This window comes from Neofelis nebulosa, chromosome 3 (assembly GCF_028018385.1).
Source record: "Neofelis nebulosa isolate mNeoNeb1 chromosome 3, mNeoNeb1.pri, whole genome shotgun sequence".
Classification (NCBI taxonomy): domain Eukaryota; kingdom Metazoa; phylum Chordata; class Mammalia; order Carnivora; family Felidae; genus Neofelis; species Neofelis nebulosa.
In genome coordinates, this window is record NC_080784.1 from 118,467,908 (window position 1) to 118,493,813 (window position 25,906).

Consider the following 25,906-nt stretch of genomic DNA (forward strand, 5'->3'; position numbering starts at 1 on the left):
AGGAAGCAGCATTTGAGTTGATCTTTAAAAAATAAGTATAATTTCAATAGGATGCGAAGTGGGAAGAAGAATATTTAAGACTGAAGGAAAAACAAAAGTGAAGGCATGGAGACAATAGATACAGGTCATATAAGGGAAACTGAAAAGTTCAGGGAATGGTATGTAAGATGTGGGGAGAGAAATGGGTAAGAACAGAGGTTGGGAGATTAGACAGGCTTAAGAAACAAATTAGACTGCATCATGATTATTAGGCTATATAATTATTAATTATATAGGCTATATAATTATTAATATAGGCTATATAATTATTATATAGGCTTTATAATTATTAATATAGCCTTTGTTAGTAAAGAGAATGATTCTTATAATATGTACCATAATCTTGATGTAATTCAGCGGATTCCACATAAGAAGTCGGCCTTTGTGACATCCAAATGAACCTAGTACTACTAAAATCTTATTACAATTCAATCTCTTCTAAAAATACCAGATCACAAATCATGAGAACACTTTCACAGTGACCTCCACACCCATATATATAATAATTTCATTTCACAATGATCTTATTACCATGCAATATTGAAATTGCCAGAACTGAAAACAGAAAATCTACAATGCAACATTTCTGCCTTACTTTAACACAAACTATATAAACCTTTTAAGAAACAGTGAATGAAATGTAAATAAATCATGTAGCTCTGCTGTTACAGCTCCTTGTTTGTCATAATATTTATGAAAACTAGGTGATCCAATTAAAGGGATATAATGAGTAATATATTCCATGAACTCTGTTAGATATGCAGTTCCAACCAGTAAAACAACCAGACTTGAATGCTTAATGCTAGATCTCTGAGTTGGTAGCAGGTATAATTGATTGCTCAATTAATAACTGAAAATAATATTTTGGCTTCATATTAAATTAATTATGGGTAAAGCAAAGCATGTGGCACTTAGAAATCTCTGTATTCATTTCTTAGTAAATATAAATATTCGTGAAAATCTGATTTTCATTTACTACAGTTTTAGCCTGTTCAAAATCTATACTGTAACCAGAGTACATGAAACAATCCAAGGTCAATAAAAACAAACATTTAAAATTTTCAGAATTTCAGAAAATATTTAAAACTAAACCATTAACAAATTCATTAGTGACTATTTTTCATATATTTAACAAAGAACAAAAAATGAATTTAATTTCTATAAAACATCTTCGAGCCAGAGTTCTTAACTGCCCAACAAAATCTTATTCTATCCTGGAAAAATCCTAACTTATCTCCTTGACTGACAGAATAGAATTGACTAGTGAGATATAGGCGATATTTAGGAAGCATCACAGAAGAAAAGAATATGAAAAAGGCAGACAAACAATTTCAAAGAGCATTTGGAAATCAAAAGTTCTATTTGGCTTAGTCTAAAACTAAAACATAAGTGGACAATTAAAGAAATAGAACAATGAGGTATAAAAAAATTCTCTCACCTAAAAACACCTAAAATGGTATGTAAAACTCAACAATCATCCTTTGCCTGTCTAAATGGATTTCTGAGAATAAAGGGAAATACACAGGGCGTTAACAAGGAGGAAAGGAACTAAAAAGCAGTGTAATAATCTTGAACAGACATTACAGCTGCTGGGAGGGTATTTGCTAATAGGGATTTAAGCTTTAATAGCAAGACAAAGAAGAGAGGGTGGTCCTGGATCCCTAACATTGTGGAAAGTGGGAACTAATATCACTACATGAAGGCAGAAACCTTGAAAAGCTACATTCCCTATGAAAAGGTGCATTAAAAAAAATCGTATTTAATAGCAAAGGGAGATGATAAAAGGTAACTTGTCTGTTTAAACCTCAGCTCCAAATGAAAAGGTTAAAGGAATCTCATGTTTAAAAACTAATGTTAACTGGCCTTAAGTTCTAGTATCATGAGTTGCCTGACATCAGCAAGAAATTCCAAAAAAATGTGGAAAAAATTTTTTTAAATGTTTATTTTTTAGAGAGACAGAGAGAGAGTGAGAGAGAAAGAGAGAGACAGACAGACAGACAGAACTCAAGCAGGGGAGGGGCAGGGAGAGAAGGAGACACAGAATCCGAAGCTGAGCTGTCAGCACAGAGTCTGACGTGGGGCTTGAACCTATGAACCATGGGATCACTACCTGAGCTGAAGTCAGAAGCTTAACCGACTGAGCCACCCAGGCGCCCCCTTTGTGTGGAAATTTACTCTTAACCCAGGCCCCACAAGATTCCCACAGATTTAACTTCCCAAAATGAATTCACAATATAAGATTACAAAACTATTAGGGAAATAAAACACCAGGAGTGAAGTCAACAGAAAAAAACAAACAGAATTAGATCTAAATGGACATCGAGTATTAGAAATAACAAATACAGAATATAAAATAACTATGCTTAAAAAATTATGAAAAGAGGAAATTAAAACACGAGCAAGAAAAAGTTTTTATAACAACCCAAATATAATTTCTAGCAATGAAAAATATAATTATTTAACTAAAACCCTAACTATAAAAATATTTTTTCCAACAATACTTTAAACAATTAGGGGAAAATGATTATGGACTGGTTATGAAAGGATCAAGGAATTCTTGATAATTTTTATTAGGTATGATAAGAACATGGTGATTATTTAAGATGTCAGTATTTCTTAGATGTATGTACTATAGTAGGGCATATTACCTGGAATTTCCTTCAAAATACTTCAGCAAAAGAAAGAGAAAGGAATAGATAAAGCAAATGTAGGAAATGTTAGGAATGTTGAATCTGAACAATGTATATATGTGAAATTTTTATAATATAAATAAAATGAAAACTTTACTCAGATGTGGAATTTAAGAAACAAAACAGACAAGGAAAGGGAAAAAATAAGAGAGAGAGACACAAAAGAAGAAACAGACTTTTGGGGTGCCTGAGTGGCTCAGTTGGTTAAGTGTTTGACTCTTGATTTTGGCTCAGGTCATGATCTCACAGTTCATGATTTCGAGCCCCACATGGGGCTCTGTGCCAATAGCATGGAGCTTGCTTGGGACACTCTCTCTCTGCCCCTCCCCTGCTTGTACACTCTCTCTATCTCTCAAAATAAATAAACATTAAAAAAAAAAAAAAAAAAACCAAACAGACTCTTAATTATAGAGAACTGATGATTACCAGAGGGGAGGGGAGTGGGGGCATATGTTAAACACATGATGGGCATTAAGGAGTGCACTTGTCCTGATGAGCACAGGGTGATGAAGAAAGCGTTGAATTACCATTCAACTTGAATATTGCAAACTTGAAACTAGAATAATACTTTATGTTAACTAATTGTAATTAAAATAAGTACTTAAAAAAAAGAATTAGAAGAAAAAAAAAAAAGAAAACCCAATGGATAGTATAATCAAAATATTAGACAAAACCAAAAAGGAAATTAGAGAATTGGAAGATGGATCTGAAAAGATTATGATTAAAACTTAAAGGAGAGAAAAAAAAAAAAAACTCACCTTCCTTTGGGCTCACTGCTGCAGGAAGACTATTCCAATCAAGGGTCCAAGTAGGGCAAGGGTGGGGAGAAAACATCACTTCAATGCCTTTTTCCTAGAAATAGGAAACAGACTCTTTCTGAATTAATGAATTAATAAAATTCCGTTGTGTTTTAGAAGATCAAATTTCTATTTTCTATACTGACAAGAAGAAACATAAATATTAACAACCATTAAGTGTTCCTCAAAATATTTAGTTACATAAAAAATATGATGTTGTTTTTTGAGAGCACACTTTCCTATTTTTTATACTAAGATAACAAAAAAAAATGCTATTTTTAAATTATTACCTAAAACTACATAGAATAAGCTACCTAGAAATAAATTAGGTGTCAAAAAGAAAAGTTACCTGAGGATAAAAATTTTATCAAAAACGCTCCACACAGAGATAATAAAAAACTGATTCTGCATATGTCCATCAAGACCTGTCTTCACATATATGAAAGTTGCTGCCACCTAGGAGTTACATTTACATGACAAAAAGCACCCACTTCAACATAATACCCCAAAACATCATCCATACCAGTCTTTTACAAGTGCTTATAATGCTCTAAAAAAAGATTCCTCTGTTGTAACCAAATGGTTCCCAACATTTTCAAAAATGAGGACCACTTTCCAGTATACAAAAAACTTCTCAGGCTCCTTCCCCTGAGGAGGAAGTTAAAAGTTATGCATTTACTTATTTGATCTACTGATAGTTACACAGCATACATACGGACTCCCAGACCCCTTGCAATCACATTCTGGGTATGTGGCCCACAGGATAGATATCCATGGTTCAGGTATTTTTATCTTCAGAAATATTATATTCAAAAGAAAAATTTCTGAGACTCTATCACTAGTTTGAATCAATTAGTTCATGAGATTACTTTCCATTATGAAAACCAGCTGAATTCTGGTCCCAAAGGAAATAGTATAAAGATTCTTATTTGAGGTAGAGATATATCTTTAGATCTAGAGGCCTAGAGAACTTATCTGCTCCCAGAAAAATAAACACATCTCTCTGACATCATCTACCTCTATTCTGTATCCCTTATTCTAGCCTAGCCATACTGAACTTGTTACCCCTCATTTCACCAAATTTAACCTTACCTTAGAGTCTTTTCAAAAATACTATATGAGATATCATTTATATACCATTATATTTATAACATACAATTCAATACTTTTTATAATATTCACAGTCAATACTAATTTTAGAAATTTGTCATCATCTCAACAAGAAATTCCATATCTATTAGTAGATACTTTCTATCCTGCCTCCCCCCCGCCCCCACCCCAGCTCCTTGACCTAGGTAACTACTAATCTACCTTCTGTCTCTATAGATTTGCTCAGGGTCTGTTCAGTAGCTGGACCCTCTGCCTAGAACACTTCCTCCAAATCTTCAATTCATTCAGGTTATTTGCTCAACCTCTTCACCTTGTCAGATAAGCCTTCCTGACCACTCCATCTACAAAGGACCCCAACCCACATAACCTCCATCCCCTTACCCCACATTATCTTTTTATAGCACTTATCATTACCCAATGTGTTCACACATTAAATTGTGTTTTTTTCCTTATTTACCTTCCTTATCAGAATATAAGGCCCATGAAGGCAGTCCAATTTGTTTTTCATATATCCCACATTCAAAACAATGACTAAACATATACATTTTTTGGACTAACAGAATAAATAAATTTAAAACCTTTGGAGAATAAGGGAAATTTTGTAGGTAAGAGTATACCAAAGAAAAAAGATGAGGGAAAAAGTGAGATGTGAGTGTTCCTAAGAAATACTTCACTATTTTATACTACCACTTGGCACCAATTTCATTTGTCCTCATGTAACTGGCACAAAATCCTGTGACTACACAAAAATTAAAAGTTACTGTATAAATAAAATTAATACATTCATATATTATTTTGATATAATATTTACTATTTTTCAAAATGTATGTCAATAATTCACTAGTAAGTAGCAAATACAATGTCCTGCTAAAAAGGAACATTTATTGTATCTAATACATACTATCAAGTTAGAATTAAATGAAAATAGAAATTTTAACTTATTTTCAGGTTTGGACTTTCTTTTTTAAATTTGTAATTTTTATTTTAGAGAGAGAAAGAAAACACAAGAGTAGGGGAGAGGGGGAGAGGGAGAGAGGGAGAGAGAGAGGGAGAAAGAATCTTAAGCAGTCTCCACGCTCAGTGAGGAGTCTTATGCAGGACTTGATCTCACGATCCTGGGATCACGACCTGGCCAAAATCAAGAGTCAGACCTCAACCAACTGAGCCCCCAGCCATCGTTTTTAAATTGTTGATGTAATGTCCCAATCATTTTTTATATAACCATAAGATTTGAAATCAGAAAGAATCCTATAGAATAGCTACTACACTCTCCTAATTCATAAATGGAGAAATTAAGGCCCTTAGGTTAAATAACATACTGAAGATCAGAATGCTAGCTTAGTTACAAAGCTAGGACTAGAATTCAAGTTACCTGGTCCATAGTAGTCTTCCCATGGGCTGCTCCCAAGCCAATGAGTGAGACTGGTTAAGATACTATGTTAGGCCTATTCCTGAGAAACATGGAACTCTCTGACAGATGATTTGGGCTCAAGGATTCCCAAAGTTTTGGCTTGCCAAAACTTTCTCAGACCTCCACTAAACTCTAAAACTTCTCTAACCCAGTCTTCCTTCCTTTCCTGACTCATGTACAAGGGTCAAACCTGCATCCCAGACTGAAGGCTCTCCCAGCCTCCTCTGGCTCCTTCCCCACTTTACCTCACAGATTTCCCTCAGTAGATCTCTTGCACATTTAACCCCATCTTGGAGTCTGCTCAGGGGACCTGACTAACACATTCTCTGTAAATTAAAAAGTCAGGATTCCTTTATATTTTTTATGTTATTATAAGACAGCTTATTTTTACAATTGCTTGTTAACTTTTCCTGAATTTAAATTTGTTCTTTATATCTCACTGTTTATAAATATTTTTAAGACGTATAAAATACAAATGTTTTTCCTAATGTCATTTCGTTGCTAGAAAAGCATAGGTAGAAAAATCTGAATCACCAATTTTTCATTCAAGACTCTGTGTAACTATGAATTAAAAGCAGATTTTTGGGGGTGCCTGGGTGGCTCAGTTGATTTAGCTTCCGACTTCAGCTCAGGTCATGATCTCACAGTCTGTGAGTTGGAGCCTCTGGTTTGCTCTATGCTGACGGCTCAGAGCCTGCAGACTGCTTTGGATTCTGTGTCTCCCTCTTTCTCTGCACCTTCCCTGCTCGCACTCTGTCTCTCTCTCTCTCCAAAAAAATAAATAAAAAATGAAAAATAAAAAATAAAAAACAAATAAAAGCAGACTTTTGGTTTTTTGAAACTTTAAAAATTTGTATATTATTTGCTTAATTTTATTAACATTTTTTTTAATGTTTATTTTTTTTGAGAGAGAGAGGAAGAGTGCAAGCGGGGGAGGGGCAGAGAGAGAGGGAGACAAAGGGTGTGAATTGGGCTCCACCCTGACAGCAGTGAGCCTGATATGGGGCTCAAACTCATGAACTGGAGATCATGACCTGAGCTGAAGTCAGACACTTAACCGACTGAGTCACCCAGGTGCCCTAAATATTAGTATTTTAATACAAAGCAAGTTACTCTCCTGCTGATTATTTATTTATTTATTTATTTATTTATTTATTTTAACGTTTATTTATTTTTGAGACAGAGAGAGACACAGCGTGAACAGGGGAGGGGCAGAGAGAGAGGGAGACAGAGAATCCGAAACAGGCTCCAGGCTCTGAGCTGCCAGCACAGAGCCGGACGCGGGGCTCGAACCCACAGACTGTGAGATCATGACCTGAGCCGAAGTCGGACACTTAACCGACCGAGCCACCCAGGCGCCCCTCCTGCTGATCATTTAAAGGAACTCAGGAGGTGAACCTGAGATCCCGACACGGTACAGCCATCTGATCAAGACACATCACACTTTGGACATGCCTTGATATCTTCTAAAATCAACTAAGTAATCTTATTTCATTGTTTCATCATGAAGCTAACAAAACTGAGAAGGTAAGGGGCTGGGGTCACTAATACAATCCTGTTCTTTTCTAATTGAGCAAACTTTATTAATGATAGAATTCAAATGCTTCCTAACCCATGTGGGGAAATATAATGACTATTTTTCCAGTACAACTCAGATGAACATTTCAAATTACTTCCTGATTTTTCCTCTATTCAAATAAATCTTCAAATAGCTGAAGTCAAAGGCAAAACATTTTTGTAAATTGTTTAGAATGACAGAGAAAAGAAAGTCTATTGGGGAGAACTTGTACAATTAATATTATTAGAAACAAATTTTGCTTCAAAGAGAGAAATATAGATCATATGTGTTATTCTATCAAAAGGCTTTAAAACAGGGGTGCCTGGGTGGCTCAGTCAGTTGAGCACCTGGAGATTGATTTCAGCTCAGGCCGTGATCTCACAGTCTGTGAGATGGGGCCACGTGTTGGGCTTTGTGTTGACAGTGAAGAGCCTGCCAGGGATTCTCTTTCTCTCTCTCTCCCTCTCTCCTGCCCCTCCCCTACTTGTGCTCACTCACTCTCTCTCAAAATACATAAATAAACATTAAAAAAGTTATTAAAGTAAAAAGTAAAAACAAAATGCAAAGAACTAAAAACTTAAATGTAGGCAAAACCTTAGAAAGTAAATTGATATATTTTCATATTCTTTAACTTCAAACCACCATGTCAAAATTTAAAAACTGAGGCCAAAACCTTGCAACAGAAAAACACCAGGTTAAAACAATACATTTGACCAGATGTGATATGACCTTGGTCAATGTCTTGAATATAAAAAAACAAGTTTTGAGAAAAATACTTTTTTTATTAAAAAAATATTTTTTTAATGTTTATTTATTTTTGAGAAGACACAGAGTGCAAGAGGAGGAAGGGCAGAGAGAGAGGGAGACACAGACTCTGAAGCAGACTCCAGGCTCTGAGCTGTCAGCAGAGCCTGAAATAGGGCTCGAACTCACAGACCAGACTGCGAGATATGACCTGAGCCGGAGTCGGACACTCAACCGACTCAGCCACCAAGGCACCCTGAGAAAAATATTTTTAAAAAATATATATTCTGACTTACTTGGCTCCAAAGACACATACTATTAAAAATCTTCAATTTACTATACCTCACTTACATGCAAAAGACATGGAAATATTAACTGGTCAAGGGTGATGTAAAACAAGTACAAATAAAATTTAAAACAAAAGTAATGTCAATAAATGATTATAATCTGGGGTAGAATGCTCAGCAACATTATCACATGGAATTTTTCAAAGAAAATGTTAATGAAAACATTTTAAGTACCATTAGCTTGGTCATAGTGGGTCTTGGTCCTCCTAAAAATGAAGCATCATTTTGCTCCTCTACACCTGGGACCTCACTTAAGTTTGCATCTTGTTCCTTCAAGGTGGTCAGCAACTCTGGTAAATGGAGAAATTGGATCCCACACTGAGAAGCTGCTGTTTTTACTCTGGGCATTTCCTGAATCCTTTGGTACCAAGCAGCCAGCAGTGGAAATTCTATCAGCTTTTCAGAAAGTTTCTTGCAGATAATTGCCTAGGCAGACAAAGAACAAAACACACTACACTATATTTTTTGTTTTTAACAGCCATATTGAGGTAACTTTACATACCATAAAATTCGCACATTTTAAGCATACAGCTCAAACAATGAGTTTTAGTAAATTTATACAGTTGGGCAACTATCACCACAATCCAGGATTAGAGCACTTATATCACACCAGAAATTTCCATTATGACCACCTGTAGTCAATCTCTGCTTCCCCAGTTAGTTGTAAGCAACCACTGATCTCCTTTCCATGTCTATAATTTGCCTTTTCTAGTATTTCATATAAGTAGAACCAGAAAACGTGTCTTTTTTCACTTAGCATTAATTTTTTTTTTTTTTTTTTTAATTTTTTTTTTTTTTTTCTTCAACGTTTTTTATTTATTTTTGGGACAGAGAGAGACAGAGCATGAACGGGGGAGGGGCAGAGAGAGAGGGAGACACAGAATCGGAAACAGGCTCCAGGCTCCGAGCCATCAGCCCAGAGCCTGACGCGGGGCTCGAACTCACGGACGCGAGATCGTGACCTGGCTGAAGTCGGACGCTTAACCGACTGCGCCACCCAGGCGCCCCACTTAGCATTAATTTTTTGAGGTTCATGTATGTAGTTGCATTTACTAGTAGTTTGTTTCTTCTTATTATAAGTAGTAGTCATTGTGTGGAATAATATATTTTGTTCATCCATTTACCAGTTGATAGACATTGCATTGTTTCCCGTTTTTGGTAATTATAAATAATGTTGCTATACAAACTCATGCACTAGTGTTTGTATGGGAATGTTTTTCATTTCTTAGGAGTAGATACTAGGAGCCACGTTGCTAGGTTATATGGAAACTATGCTTAAGTTTCCACGAAACTGCCTAACACTTCTTGATGGCTGTGCCATTTTATATCCTCACTAGCAATGCATGAAGGTCCTAATTTCTCCAAATCTTGCCAATGATTGGTATTGTCAGTCTCTTTTATTTTCACTATTCTAGTGGATGTGTGGCAGTATCTCATTGTGATTTTAATTTGCATTTCCCTATGATTTGATGATGTTGAGCACCATGTGCTGGTTTGCCATTCAAATATCTCTGGTGAAAGTATGAGAGTCATGTAATTGGCAGTTATATATATGGCAAAGAAGTTACAGAGATGGCAAACAAGTACATGAAAAAATGTACATCATTTATACCATTAAGGAATTGCAAATTAAAACAAGGAGACACCACTGCACACCTACTAGAATGGGGAAGAGGCAAAACCCTGACAAAAGCAAATGATGGCAAGGATGGGGAGCAACAGGAACTCTCATTTGCTGCTGGTGGGAATGCAAAATGGAACAGCCACTAAGAAAGGCAATTTGGCGACTCCTTGCAAAGCTGAACAACTCTCACCATATGATCCAGCAATTGCACTCCAAATAAGTTAAAGACTTATGTCCATGTAAAAACCTGCACTTGGATGTTTACAGCCAAAACTTGGAAGCAACCAAGATGTTCTTCAGTAGGTGAATGGGTACACAATCTGTGGTACATCCAAACAATAGAATATTATTCAGCACTAAAAAGAAATGAACTCATCAAGCCATGAAAAGACACAGATGAACACTAAAAGCATATTACTAAGTGAAAGAAGCCAACCTGTATACCATATAATTCGAAGTATGTGACATTCTGGAAAAGGTAAAACTATGAAGACAGTAAAAAAATCAGTGGTGGTCAGGGGTTAGGACAGAGGATGAATAGGTGGAATACAGATTTTTAGGGCAGTAAAACTATTCTGTGTGATACAATAATGACGGATGCATGTCATACATTTGTCGAAACCCACAGAATGTACAACCGAAAGAGTGAACCCTATTATAAACTATGGATTGGGTTATAGTAATGTTTTAATGTAGGTTCATCAGTTTTAATAAATGTACCACTCTGGTGCAGGATTTTGATAGTAGAGGAGACTGTGTGTATGGGGACAGAGAATATTGGGAACTTTCTGTACTTTCTGCTTTATTTTACTGTGAACCTAGAACTACCCTAAGAAAGAAAGTCTATTTTTTTAAAGATGTATTTAAAATCAAAACATACTGTTTAGATAAGATATAAGACTGACAAAGGACTAATGTCTTACAAAGAATAAGAGGCCCAAAAGGTATTTGTGAATTACTTGAATAATAATAATAATAATAAACATTATATACAGACAAACTAAAAATATATTTACATACTGACTATACTATAAGTAAAAAAAAAAAAGTAATGGAAAAGACCAATACATAGCAGAAAAAGGACAAAAAATGTGAATGGATTATTCCAAGAGAATCAATAAAAATAACATGACAACATTCGAAATGTCTATAAATGCTACAATTGGAAATCATCTTGTAAAATTTTGTACCTTGTATTCCAGTTTCTATCATCTTTCATTGGTAGTATATTTTTATGCCCCTCTAAAAACTTTTCCTTAATCAACTTCCTTCAAACTTAGAAACCCCTTCCTCTATAATTCACCGGCAAGAACACATTCCACTGTCCCAGACCATCATCATATTTCATAAGTTCTCAACACTCTGAGTATAGAGAGTAAAAGGACACTGCTTAGTCAAAAACCTGAGATACTTAATATATACTTACTTATGAAAATTAGTTTAAGTGGCCAATGGAGGAAGGATTAAAATGTGTTGAAGTGTTGACTTCTTCAAAGTTTATTATGTAATACTTTTAAATGATTATAACTTGATGTCTATATAGAGTTTATAATCACTGGTGTATTTTGAGGAATCTCAGTGGAAATTATGCACTCACTGGATAAGTGTGGAGATGAGAGAAATGGAGAGGCTGTACTCTTATTTTAATGGTGATTTAAAGTTTGTTTTTTGTTGTTGTTGTTGTTTTTAAGTGAAGCCTTCTTCCCTAAATGTATGAACTGTAACACAGACCCAAGACAATATTACTTTATAATAATGTAAGAAGCACTGTCAGGACTATATTCCCTACAAAAGACTTGATGGAGTAAGGAGGAAATTTCACTAAAGTAAAATGGTAAAAAGATAAAAGTTACAATTATAAATATATAGAAGTAAAAAGATAACTAGCATCATTTACAGGGCAATTTTTATCACACAACACTTAAAGTAAGGCTTTTATTTAAATTAGAAAATGTGAAATCATTCCTCCTGATTTAAATTATCTTTTTGTTTTCTTTTGGCCAGATGCTTTCTCCCTACCATCACAACCAAACTTCAATTTCTTTAAAAAATAGAATGTTCTTGCTTCTTTTTGAGGCACTGAATGTTGTTTCCATAGAAACAGTAATAATGTCACAGATTATGACTGGTGACTATGAACAAATAGATAAATAAAAAGGTCAAATCAAGAAAATCTTGACACATGTATCTAGCAATAATCAGTACCAAAGCCGAAGCCAGAAAGGACAGAAAAGTAATAAAAAATTCACATGCATATACATTTTAGTCTATTTTAACTGGACTTTAAATAAGCACAAGTAATTGATTATAAGGGCAGGGCTTATGTCTAACTCTTTTTGTATATAACAAGGACTTAAAACACTGCCTTGCAAATAATAGTCACTCTGTTGAGTGAATAAATGATCAAGAAACTACATATTAGCTTCAATGAATAATTTCCTAAATTACTGTTTTTCAAACAGCTGTTTATGACCCTTGAGTAACTTGAAACATCAACACAGTTTTAAAAATTTTATATAAATGGATAAAGAAATTGTGGTTTATATACACAATGGAGTACTACATGGCAATGAGAAAGAATGAAATATGGCTCTTTGTAGCAACATGGATGGAACTGGAGAGTGTTATGCTAAGTGAAATAAGCCATACGGAGAAAGACAGATACCATATGTTTTCACTCTTATGTGGATCCTGAGAAACTTAACAGAAACCCATGGGGGAGGGGAAGGGAAAAAAAAAAAAAAAAAAGGAGGTTAGAGTGGAAGAGAGCCAAAGCATAAGAGACTCTTAAAAACTGAGAACAAACTGAGGGTTGATGGGGGGTGGGAGGGGGGGAGGGTGGGTGATGGGTATTGAGGGCACCTTTTGGGATGAGCACTGGGTGTTGTATGGAAACCAATTTGACAATAAACTTCATACATTGAAAAAAAAATTTTTTTTAATAAAACTTAAAAAAAAATGACATATAATAGAAAATATCAGAGCAAGCAGCGTGTAGTAAGATGGGTTACTTTATATCATACTTAGAAGTATATTTAATGTATAGAAGATATATATTTATATAAGTATGTTTTCCCACCTTGTAAAATGCATTTTTTCCTGTGAATTAAAGCAAAAAAAAAGTTTGAAAAATACTTTCTAAATGTCACTCTGGGAGCCAGTTTATAATTCTCATCAAAATTCTTAATTGCCTGGAAATAGCTTATGTGCTAAGGGAACTGAGCTTAAGTCATGATAAATTAATCACATAAGAAATGTTCTCATTTCTTCACCTTTCCTTTCCTCTCCTTGGTAATGATTTATTGTTATTTGTTAGATGCATACGGCATCTTTCCTTCCGTTTGAAAATAAGTTGTGACTAAGTAACAATAATTCATGTTTAAAAGAAATTGAGAAGTTTTACTCTGCATGACAAGTTATCCCATTTAATCAACATGCCAGGCTGCCCTGCTAATATCCAGACAGCTCAGGAGGTACTGAAGCACATTCATTACAATCAAGAAGATATATTTAAGGAAGTGGCTAGTGAAAAATGTGTGAGATGAAAGTTATATTTGTTCCTAAGAAATTATTTAAAAAGTTACCTGCCTGATAAGATCAAAACCATTATAAATATCATAATTACTTAAAGACAAGAAAATAAGATCATTTATTCTTAAACTAATAAATTAAAAACTACTGCTACCAAGAGCACAAAATGAAACGCTAATGGCTTTGTAGTTAATTATAATAAAGGAGAGCAAAACTTGTCTGGAGAGAAGCAAGATGTTACATCTATCTAAGTATCTCCTCCACTGCATCACTTTCCAATCACCTATTATATAAAATGTTTTGTACTTTATATCATTTTTTAGCCATGTTTACTATTTTGAAAATATGTCACAACAAATAAATGCTTAGGTGAGCAATGTAAGCAGTAAATGATCTGTCTAAATGGAAATATAATCCCGATTCTGTCTTTTTTACTTATAGATTAGAACTGGTGGGTTATTAAAACTGAAAACTCTTGGGGTGCCTGGGTGGCTCACTTGGTTAAGTGTCCAACTTTGGCTTAGGTCATAATCTCACAGCTCGTGAGTCCGAGCCCTGTGTCAAGCTCTCTGCTGTCAGCACAGAGCCTGCTTCAGATCCTTTGTCTCCCTCTCTCTCTGCCCTTCCCTCCCTCTCTCTCTCTTTCAAAATCAAATAAACATTAAAAAAAAAAAAAAACCTGAAAACTCTTAAGGACCTAATGCATAGGAGAGGATATAGAATATACACATTAACCACTAAATAAGCAGCCTCCATGTTGTTTGCAATATGCTGGCTGATAGTAATATTCCCACTTTATTCCTAATTTTATGTCAATGGGGATGGTGAAAAAGACATTTAATATATGTACTTTTGCTTAAAAATCGATTTCTACAATAATTTTACGTTAGCAATACGTGTCATACTTTTTAAAAACTCAATTCGAAGCATTAGAAGTTAACATGTAAAAGGTTAAATCGTGTTCAAATTACGAAAATATTTTATGAAATGGCAAATTTTGTCTTAAAGGAGAATATTTTTTTTGAGAGAGACAGAGGGAGAGAGTGAGTGCAAGTGAATGAGGGGCAGAAAGAGAAAGAGAATCTAAGACAGGGCAGAGGAAGAAAGAGAGAGAAAAGGGGCTTACCCGAAGTGGGGCTCGTGTTTTACCCAAAGCGGGGCTCATGCTCACCCCATGCAGGACACAAGCTTACTGATGTGGGACTCGAACTCACAAACCATTAGATTGTGACCTGAGCTGAAGTCATATGCTTAACAAATGAGCCACCCAGGTGCCCAGGAGTAGAATAATCTTGTAGATAGTCCTATCAAAGTATACTTGCTTACCAGTAGCAACTTAAAAATAACTATATAATTTTCTATTATCAGGGAACAGCAGGATTTTGCCCCAGTGTTGCTATTCATTGCTATTCCTCCCATGTGGTTGCTATCCTAACTATTAGAAGATGCTGGAAAATGACTTAAAGAAGGGAAATCATAAGAGATGTGCATTTTAATTTATTTCTTTCAAGATGAATTCCTAAACTTTCTGGAGAGGGCTTTATCAGGTACCTTCCATGACAAAGCACTGGGCTATTGGGTTATCTTTGCAAACTAATATGCACTGAGAAGGAAAAGCTTGGAGCAGGATGGCCACTCTATTTACTACTGTTTGCATCTTTGACTTTATTCTGTTCAATAGAACAGTGTATTTTCCCAAGCTCTTCTAATTTTGACCTCTGGTATTCCAAAACTTGAGTTAGCAAAATTGGCTTCTCTTTTATATTGTTGGCCTTATTCCTTTGGCTAAATATCCCTGCTCTAGGTTCGGCTCTATGTTTCTGATTCAAGCCTAGTAACTTAACTTTCATTCCTGACCATGAACTTGATTGTGATTTTTGTCATTTGAAATGCCACTCCATCACCTCAATGTTTGGTAATGCAAGCATAAATGTTCTGCATCATAGTCATTACCTGAACTGCTTCATAACCCAAGATGACTTAAGGGAGCAAAATAAACATAACAGAAATAATATCAAGGCTTTGGAAAAGAAAGATTAAACCCTAAAAGAAACCGCAGATCCAAGAAAAATACAAAGGAAAATATTGTGAGAATTAGTTTACATGTAAATGCCAAAAGAGAAAACTGGAATCATAGAATATGGGTTAATAAAAAAAGGCTGAATATACAAGTTTTCCCCTATTTTAAACTAAGAACAGAATTCTTCAGTAGTATTAGGTAAACTTACTCAGTAGTAGTTAATAGATGTCCTGCTTGAATGGAGAGGGTGGAAAAAAAATCCCTCTCAATTAAAAATACTTCAGCATCAATTGATCCTAATTCGGTAAATAGCATGTAAATTAAACTAAAATCAAACACAAACCAGCTGAAACTGGATGTTTGGACCATGCTCTAAAATCAGCTTCATACAGGTAAATCCAATTTTATATTTGTTTTGTTGAGTTTGAAAGCAGGTACTCATCTTCTCTATCACTTTGTTTTATTTTCTTTGTACCATTATTATTTTATTTATATATGTATGTATATATATATGTGTGTGTGTATATCTATATATACATATATATGTGTGTGTATATATACACACACATATATATGTATGTGCGTGTGTGTATATATATATATATATATATATATATATATATATATATAATTTGTTTACTTGTTCATTTCCATCTTCCCCTAGTAGAATATTAACTCCATGAGGTCCGGGACTTTATCTGTTTTGTTCATCACTCTATCTCCAGTGCTTATAACAGTGCCTGATATATACAGTAGGCTTTCAATAAGTTTCTCAAATGAATAAATGAATGATGTGGCATTTTGATTCCATTCTTACAAAATTAAAAACAAAGTTATCTGAGAGGACCAAGAAGCCACAAATACCAACAGTATTTCATCATATGTATCAAATGACTGGTCTAATGACTGGCATTGTTAATAAAGGGGAGGGTCAGGAGCAAGAGAATTTAGAAATCTAAATTAGAAATCTAGAAATCTAGTCTAATGACTAGAAAAAAAAAGTTGATGTTTTCTCCCCACTGAGCTCTGTGGATAGCATGTACACATATGACATTTAAAATGTTAATCAACATCTAAAGTTACTTTGGTTTCTAATCTTACCTTTAAGAAAATGCCAATTAATACCACCTAACTTACTGGTGGAACACTGGCCTCCAAATAGATTTTCATTAGAAATCTTTTCTCATTTGTCACTAGAGATACCTGAAGTCTTGATGATACATGAGAATGAAATCTGATATCTGATTCCTTTTTAGGGGGAAGGGTGAAACACTTCCAAGCAAGAAAAATGCAGCTCTTGAAAGCCAAATGGAAAGCTGAGGAGAGCTATAGCTTCCCATGTTCACTCTAATATTATTTTCACCGTGTTCTTTTTTCCTCCACAGAGAGAAAAATACACACACACACACACACACACACACACACACACACACCACACTCATACTAGGAAAGAAAATTTTCCATTTATATTCTCCCACAACACTGAATAGCTACCTTCTGTAATCTTATAAGGAACAGAGAAGCACAGACATAATGATAAAATATTTTTGATTTAATAATACTCAACATAATGTAATTAGTATCTTAAGTGGCTATTTAATTCTAAAATATAGCTGGCAAGATTTTTTAGTGTTTTAATACTGGAACTTCTAATATTTGAAGGGAATCACAGGAGCAATTTGAAATTAATCATAATAACGACTGCTAAATTTTAGCAACTCAAAATTAAAAGTCCTAATAATTACAAACACTTAATGAGAGCTCACCATGTGCCCAACACTGCTCACACTTCACACAAATTGTCACTTATTCCTCATACTGATCCTACTAGATAGGTAGTATTATCTCTATTTCACAGATAAGAAGATGCAGACAGATATTAATTACTCGCCCAGGAGCATAATGATAGTAAGAAATGGAATAGGAATGCAAGCCTAGGCAATTTCATAGACTGAAACTTACAGTAACATATACACTCTCAATAACCCTTACCAAAAAATGATGGATACAGGGCAAGAGCACGATATCTGCCAGAGTGAAGTACAGGCCTTCTGCAAACACATGCTCCAGAGGCGGAAGGTCAGACACTTTTGCTTTTCTGATGTGAGAAGGCTCCCTGTTGGTAGTAGCTGGTTCTTCGTACACTGCGAGCTTTGAGAATGCCACTTGCAGTTCCAGGCTCTTGGATGAAGAGTCCAACTCTTCAGATGTTTCTTGTCTAAGGACCTTGCTCTTAGCATGGGCAGGCCCAACCCCAGCAGCCTTCTGTTGCTTCAGCTTCTGGCGACGGAGTTTGTCATCATTATGCACTCTAACGGGCTCACTGAGCTTTCTCTCTAGCTGCAGTATTTCTGCAGGGATAGTTGGGTGCTGGTCAGAAGACTCTTTGAGAAAATTCTCAATAGCTAAAGGGATGGTGAGTTCGCATAGCCTGGTCCACTGACTAACCTGCAAAATAAAACAAAACAAGAGATTAAAGGATTCTTTACTGTCAACATAGCTTGAAGAAAACTTTCTGTTGGGAAATAAGACTGGTTTTGACAATGTAAGCCTTGAGCTAAACCATCGCTGGGCTAGGCTTTTATGCTAGTACAGTGCTTCAAAAGTGACAACACTAAACAATGGTCATGCATTCCTATACCTGGGAATACATGCTCACCTCGAGCATCCTCTTACTGAATAAATCCTTCCTTCTCAAAGCCTTCAAAGTCCATCCATCCCAAAAAAGTACAATTTTCAAAGCAGTGGTACTAGAGCTCCTGTTCATGTGTAAAGTTTCATTTAAAAATTCTCAATATATAAAAAAAAAAAAGAGAGGTTAGAGTGGGAAAGAGCTGAAGCATAAGAGACTCTTAAAAACTGAAAACAAACTGAGGGCTGATGGGGGGTGGGAGGGAGAGGAGGGTGGGTGATGGGTATTGAAGAGGGCATCTTTTGGGATGAGCACTGGGTGTTGTACGGAAACCAATTTGACAATAAATTTCATATATTTAAAAAAATAAATAAATAAAAAATAAATAAAAATTTAAAAATAAAACAAAAAATAAAAATTCTCAATGTAATTAAAACAAAAGATTTTTTTAAAAAGTCATTCTCTAGAAATAATGTCTCCAAACCTCACAATTTAAATCTTAAATTCTTACTTCTCATAATTGCACTGAAATATTGGCATACATGAAGGGCTACTTTATTTCCTTGCTTACTATAGGTTTTTTAAATAAACGCAATTTTAGCCTCCTACAGAAAGTTAAAATAAATGCTCGACTGAATGTGTTATCGTCTTATGGCTTTAAATAACAGAAAGGGGATTATACTTACTTCAGCACAGGCTTTCAAGCAAGTCTTCTTAAAACCCAGAAGTTCCAAAATTTCCTTCTTTGAGGGGTCAGCTTCATATGATTTCTGGATTATGTGTCTCAGTACAACAGCAAGTCCTGCTCTACAGAAATTGTCTGGTTTTTCTACTACTGCAGGTAAACAGCAATTCTGGACTATTGCTGGAAGTTCTTGCTTTGAAATAATCTGTATTTCAACATCCTGGGGCACTACATTTTTTAGTGAAATAACTGTGCTTTCTTTTGTGAGGACTAAGCCAACTTTGAAGATTTTGCAGTCACAGTATGATAACAAAAATAAAGTTACAGATGTATGAAGAGGAAAGATACATCCTTCCGTTTGGTGAGAAAAGTCCAAGTATAGATATTCTTCTGTAAGACTTTTCTTAATGCCTTTCATTTTCCTCTTTCATTGGGTCACCTGAAGCATAAATAAAAGTGGTTAATAGACCTTAGAATATAGTAATTTAGAAGCTGAAATAAAAGACGAATATTTTAAAACTTTTTCTAGAAATCAGCAAGGATTTGTGATAGGTACGATTCTACGAGAATTTGTTCCTGGACTGAATACATGGCTTCCAAAAAAAAGATTTCCACCCGGTGCAATTAACTAGTCTTAGAGGTGATTTTACACCCCTCTAAAATAAGCATACCCCAGGTGCTCTGCAGTAGAACCCTCCCAATCAAGTACTTTGGGGTCTCACTACAGGTAAGAACAAGAAATGAATAGAATAGGAAATAAGAAGTAACCAAGAATACTGGGAGCTGTCTGGAGAAGCTTTGGCCATGCTGGGCCTCCAAATAGCTGCTGTTTTATGACTCTACGATATAATAATTGGAGACGGGGGATAGATATTCATTCCCTCATGAGAAATAAATTCTCCTAAAGTAAGTGAGTTTTGATTATGATGAGCGTGCTGAATCACAACAGAAAAAGATTTGAAGTTTCCCCATAACTCAGATGTTGACAACCAAGATACCTCAAAGTTAACATGTCCAAAATCATTCACCCCCACACCCTAAACCTGCTCCTCATGTATCCTCCCGGTCTCAGTTAATGCAGCACCATCCTTCTAGTGGTTCAGCCAAACACCTGAAATCATTCTTAATTACTCTTTTCTTTAACACCTCCATAACCAATCCATTAAAAACTTACTTTGGTTCCTCAACATATATCTCAAATCTGTTTATTTCCACACCATCTTCATTGTTTCCACTGTGATCCAAGCCACAATCACCTCTCTTCTGTATTAGAGCAACTATCTTCTAACCTTGCTTTCCATCCTACCTCCCCCTCTGTTCTATTCTCAACATAGTATCCAAAGTGATCCTGTTAAAAATGGAGTAAGATCATGTCACTACTCTACTCAAACACTCCATAGCTTCCCATCCTATTCAGAAAAAAGGCAAAGCTCCTTACAATGGCCTACAAAGATCTCCTTGATCTGATCACTCAATGCCCCAGCCAGAGTGGCTTGTTATTCCTTTAAAACCCTAGATACACTCCCGCCTTTGCAGTGGGTTCCAGTGCCTGGAATACTCCCTCATCTCCTTCAAGTATTTACTTAAATGTCAACTTCTTATTGAGATGATCTCTGGCTGCTGTATGTAAACTGAAAACCCCAACCCCCATCCTCCCTGAAAAAAACCTTTCTGTGCTTTTCTCCACACTTAGCACTGTGGTAGTATACTATATATTTTGTTTCCCACAGAGAGAATGTTCCATGAGAGCAGAAATTTTGTTTTGTGTACTGCTCTGCCTAAAACAGAACCTGAAGATAGATAGATTAGATAGATAGATAGATAGATAGATAATCAAGAAGTATTTGTTGAATGAATGCATGGATACATACACACACTGGTTATTTTAAAGATGCAAACATACACAATCTTGAGATCAAATTATTGATGGGTGTTTTCAAGTCATACTCTTTAAGAATATTGTCAATTATGATGACTCGTTGTTTGATTTCTACATTTCCTGGGTCTAAAATTCCCGTGTTCTAATCCATAAGTCACAATTCCAAACTTAACACTAGATGGCACTCTTTAAAAGCATTCACGATGGAAAGCTGTAATAGGAAGATGGTAGAGGAAAAATTATTTTAAAAGCCTTTAAAGAGTACACCTGAAACTTTCTTTTAAGTGTACTCTGAAATATTAGTGTACTCTGAAATTTAGGAAATCTTCAAAAATACTAAATTTCCTTTATATTCTAAATTCCTTAGTTTTTTTAATTGAAAGCAAAACAAATATTTTTAAGTGTCTTGGTCCTCAGGTTTTTTGTTAAAGAGCTAATAATTCATTATAACAAAGCAATATAGTAAGTAAAGTGTTGTCTTGGAGAAACTTTTGATAATGCAAGTATTTTATTTTGTATTTCTTTTAGTAAAACATAACAGATCTGCACAATGTTTTGTTACTTCTTTAAAAGATTATCTAGGGAAAAATTATTTCATGTGATTTAGAAGCAACAACTTTTTTACCCATGGAAACCATTTTCTCCCAAGCTTAGCTTTTTTTTTAATTTTAATTTTTTTTTTTTTTTGCACCTGCAGTTTGCTTTAAAACAAACTACTAAAGGGTGCTTATTAAAGCTCACAGGCAAAAGAAACCACCTTTTCTAGGAAACTAATCATTTCTTTGAGGAGTTTGTTCCTGTAAATCTACCGCTGATAATTTACTGATCTTCTTAATTCTCTCTGCTGATAGTGCGATACTATACAGAAGATCCCTAAATGCTTCAAGAAGCAGATTTGAAAGAAAACATGATTGATTTCCTCGTTTGCCCAGCAGTCTAGGAAATAGTAATTATGAGATTAGTCCTGCTCTTTAAAAAATAAAAATAAAAACAAAACTGAAAACAATGTCATGCTCTTTTACAACTTGTGATTTAGAAATTAAAAAATTAGAGTACATGTATTATTTGCTACTTTCCAAGAATAAGTACCTTGAGAATAGGCTTTTTTACATATTTTATAAACTTTTGTCACTGTGAGCACTTAATAAATGCTAAATGTCAACAAAACAAAATAGCAATAACCTGCCCATGGAGATATCTAAAAATTAATGAGATGCCGGAGAGAAAATGCAAAGTACTGTTGATTCTTAACATAATTTATTTTTCCAATATAGATGTTGGTGTGTTGTGTTTTTTTTTTCCCCCCTGGGAGATTAAAAATGTTACTTAATGATCTTGGAGTTAAAAAATTACTCTCCCTGGGCAATTTCTTCCCATTAAGTACTAACATAATTTCTAAAATAAATATTAAGTATTAGCAAACCTGTACAAATTTGATATATGTTTTTGGCTTGTACTATGTGTTTTTCAAGACAGTAGAACACAGTTTGTAAGTTTGCAAACATCATAGGCAAGAGAAAACCCTCTTCTCTTTTTTTCTTCTCCATTTCTACCTAGAGATTCCTTACATAATTATTTTTATGTCATGAGCTTTAAAAAGGTAGGTACGATAGAATCATCTTTGGGGTTTCCGGGGTTCTTGGGGCAGCTCCTGTTACTCCATATTATGTTCCTGCCAAGCACAGAAGTAGTGTCATTTGCTCAGCCTTGACAGGTGCCACACTCTAACTACTCCTGAGACAGAGAGAGAAAATAGCTGACAAAAACCACAGACTTGGCTGCTAAACAGAGCTGATGGAGGGTACATCTCTTCCCTGGATATGCCAGTTTGTTTGGGAATGCTGCTGAGGAAATAAAAAGGGAAAAGAAAATATTTAAGCCTGATTTCATTACTTGTGACTCTTCATAGATATTTTTAAACATAACTGAAGCAGTCACAGGTTTAACATTTTAGGCATTTACCTTTTTTTTTTTTTTTTTGCATTCTCATTCTAATTAACATATCGTGGTCTTGATAAATTGAAGTATGTCACATATGAAAAGGTAAATGAGTTTCATGGGGTTTTTAAACTCGAAAAGCATTTTACTACTTCATGCATGTGTATATATAAAGAGAAAGAAAAAAATATACTAAATGTATTGAAAATAAGCATACTTGTTCAGAAGCTGAAAAAAAGTTTGAAAGTTTTGTGCTTAAAATTCAAGACTGGATCTATGGCAACTAAATAGTACATAATGGATACATAGGTAAGTTATATATTACATAATAGGTAAAGACCAAAAAGTACACCACTGTAACAAAATATTGTTTTTTTCATATAAGAAATTATCACTGTGCATGGAATTTGATAGCTTAATAAATGTTAAATGAGTGAACAAAGAATATAATTCTAAGTAATCCTACGTACATTTGATTGTCCACCAACTATGTGCTAAACACATACACCTTTTATACATTACTTCTAATCTTCACAATCCTTACAAGTACATTTTAGTTCCAACACATGGATAAGAACTATCCATCAATTCAAAAGCATTAATTGAATCTACAAAGGGATCTTATCTGCAAACATTCAGGAATAGCCATTTTTCTAATATAAATAGAACTGTTTTATAAATTTAAAATTTCATAAAGTGAAGCATATGGCAACTTTATTGAGCAACAATTCCACCAAAGTGAAGCTCATCAGAAATTGTTATTCTAAGCAATTGTGCTGGTCTCAGTAATCCTTGATAAAAACCTGTTCTAATTTTTTTTTTTTTTTATGTTTATTTCTGAGAGAGAGGGAGACAGAGTGCAAGCAGGGAGGGGAAGAGAGAGGGAAACACAGATCCCAAGCAGGCTCCAGGCTATGAGCTGTCAGCACAGAGCCTGACGTGGGGCTCAAACCCCCAAGAAACTTGAGATGGTGACCTGAGCCAAAGTTGGATGCTCAAACAACTGAGCCACCCAGGTGCCCCTAAAAACCCAGATGCCCCTAAAGGCAATCATTTGACAAGATTTTTGGTAGTTCCTTCCTAATTCTCTTTTTTGGATCCTCCACAGACCTTAGTAATTTGTGGTTCAGTACTTTGGCCTATTCTTAGCTACACTCACTCCTTTGATTACTGGCTTTCAAAGTTTTTTTTTTTTTTTTTTTAATTTTTTTTTAACATTTATTTATTTTTGAGAGACAGAGAGAGGAAGAGCATGAGCAGGGGAGAGGGAAAGAGAGAGAGATACAGAATCTGAAGAAGGCTCCAGGCTCTGAGCTATTTGTCATCACAAAGCCCAACACAGGGCTCAAACCCACGAACTGCAAGACCATAACCTGAGCTGAAGTCCCACACTCAACCGACTGAGCCACCCAGGTGCCCCACTGGCTTTCAAAGTTTTAATTATGCCACACAATAAGACTTTTTTTTTTAATGCAACTCATTATACACTGAATAAAACTGAAACACAAGAATCACAAAGAAATACCCTACTACATGGGATGTATCTGCTATTTTTAATCCTGTGCTTTTCTTCCTTCCTTTCATCCTTTTTTTTTTTTTTTTTTAATTTTGGTTAGTATTCAGTAAATTGACTTCACGACCCATTAATGGGCCACAACTGACAATATAACAGTACTATTATTCTAGGTGACCTCCAGCACCATAGGTATAAATATCATCTATGACTCCCAATTTTTATCTCAGGGACACCCTTTCCCCTGAACTTCAGATTCCTATATTGTACTTGACATCATCTTCCCTTAGACATTTTTCTAAACCTGTTTTTCTCCCATTAGCAGTCCCTTATTGATAAAATGGCAACACCATTCACCCAGATGCTCAGGCCCTTAATTCTGAAGTCTCACTCAACTTGTTTTTTCTCTCTAACCTACCATTTCTACTTTTGAAATATATGCTAAATCCAACTTCTTAGCACCTCTACCACTATCAACTAACCTAAGTCATCACCAGCTCTTATAAAGACTACTACAAACATCTATTAACTATTTTCTTCCACTCTCCACACATCAGTCCACTCTCCAATTGTCAGAATGATCCTTTAAACACATAAATCAGATCACACCCCCTGCTCACAACCATCCAGTGGCTCCCCAAAACACTTGAAATCCAAATTTCCTATCATGGCCTATAGTTTGCCATGACCCTAACTATCCTAATTCTGACCTGATCCCTTACCTCTGCTCCGTCTTGCCCACCCACTCCTCTCCAGTTCTCCCTGCTGTTCTTGAAAGAAGCCAGGAATGCTCCACTGGAGAATTTTTTTCGTGTCTGCTATTCCTTAGGCCTAGTTTGCTCCTTCACTTCATTGAGGTGTCTGAATATTAATTCAAGAACAGACCTTCCCTGACAACCTGAATTGAAAAAGGACTCCCATTACCTCCTAGCCCCTTATCCTTTTCCTTTTTTTAATTTAATTTTTTTAGAGAGAGCAAGCTAGCGCCTGAGTTGGGGAGAGGGGCAGAGGGACAGCAAGAGAATCTTAAGCAGGCTCCATGCTCAGCACAGACCCAACACGTGGGGCTCAGTCATGAGATCGAGAGGCTTGATCTCAGGACCCTAAGATCATGACCTAAAGCCAAAATCAAGAGTTAGGACACTCAACAGAGCCACCCAGGTGCCCCCCTTTTTTTTTTTTTTTTTTTTTGCTTTATAGCACTTATTACCTGACCTTCTATCTCCAATGCTTATCAGTACTCAAACTTTAGTTTAAGAAATGAATGAATGTACATAAATGAGTATCAGTAATCGTTGTAATGACAATGCTATTAAGAACTTTAGTCTTGGTACATGAGCCTCATTCTTCTTGACACCATTAAATCGAAATGAAGAAACAAGAGGACC

At 35.2% G+C, this 25,906-nt stretch overlaps 1 protein-coding gene across 2 annotated transcripts in view; it reads right to left on the bottom strand.

Annotated features, from left to right (window-relative positions):
* GSTCD (glutathione S-transferase C-terminal domain containing) overlaps nucleotides 1–25,906 on the bottom strand; it is a 131,159-nt gene that overhangs the window by 102,204 nt on the left and 3,049 nt on the right. For both annotated transcript variants that reach the window (XM_058721751.1, XM_058721752.1), the window contains exons 2-5: nucleotides 19,190–19,627; nucleotides 17,864–18,319; nucleotides 8,871–9,122; nucleotides 3,488–3,581 (exon numbers count right to left, since the gene is read on the bottom strand). In XM_058721751.1, coding sequence (XP_058577734.1) covers nucleotides 3,488–3,581; nucleotides 8,871–9,122; nucleotides 17,864–18,319; nucleotides 19,190–19,606 — 1,219 coding nt within the window. In that variant the 5' untranslated portion in view covers nucleotides 19,607–19,627. The remainder of the gene's footprint in view (nucleotides 1–3,487; nucleotides 3,582–8,870; nucleotides 9,123–17,863; nucleotides 18,320–19,189; nucleotides 19,628–25,906) is intronic.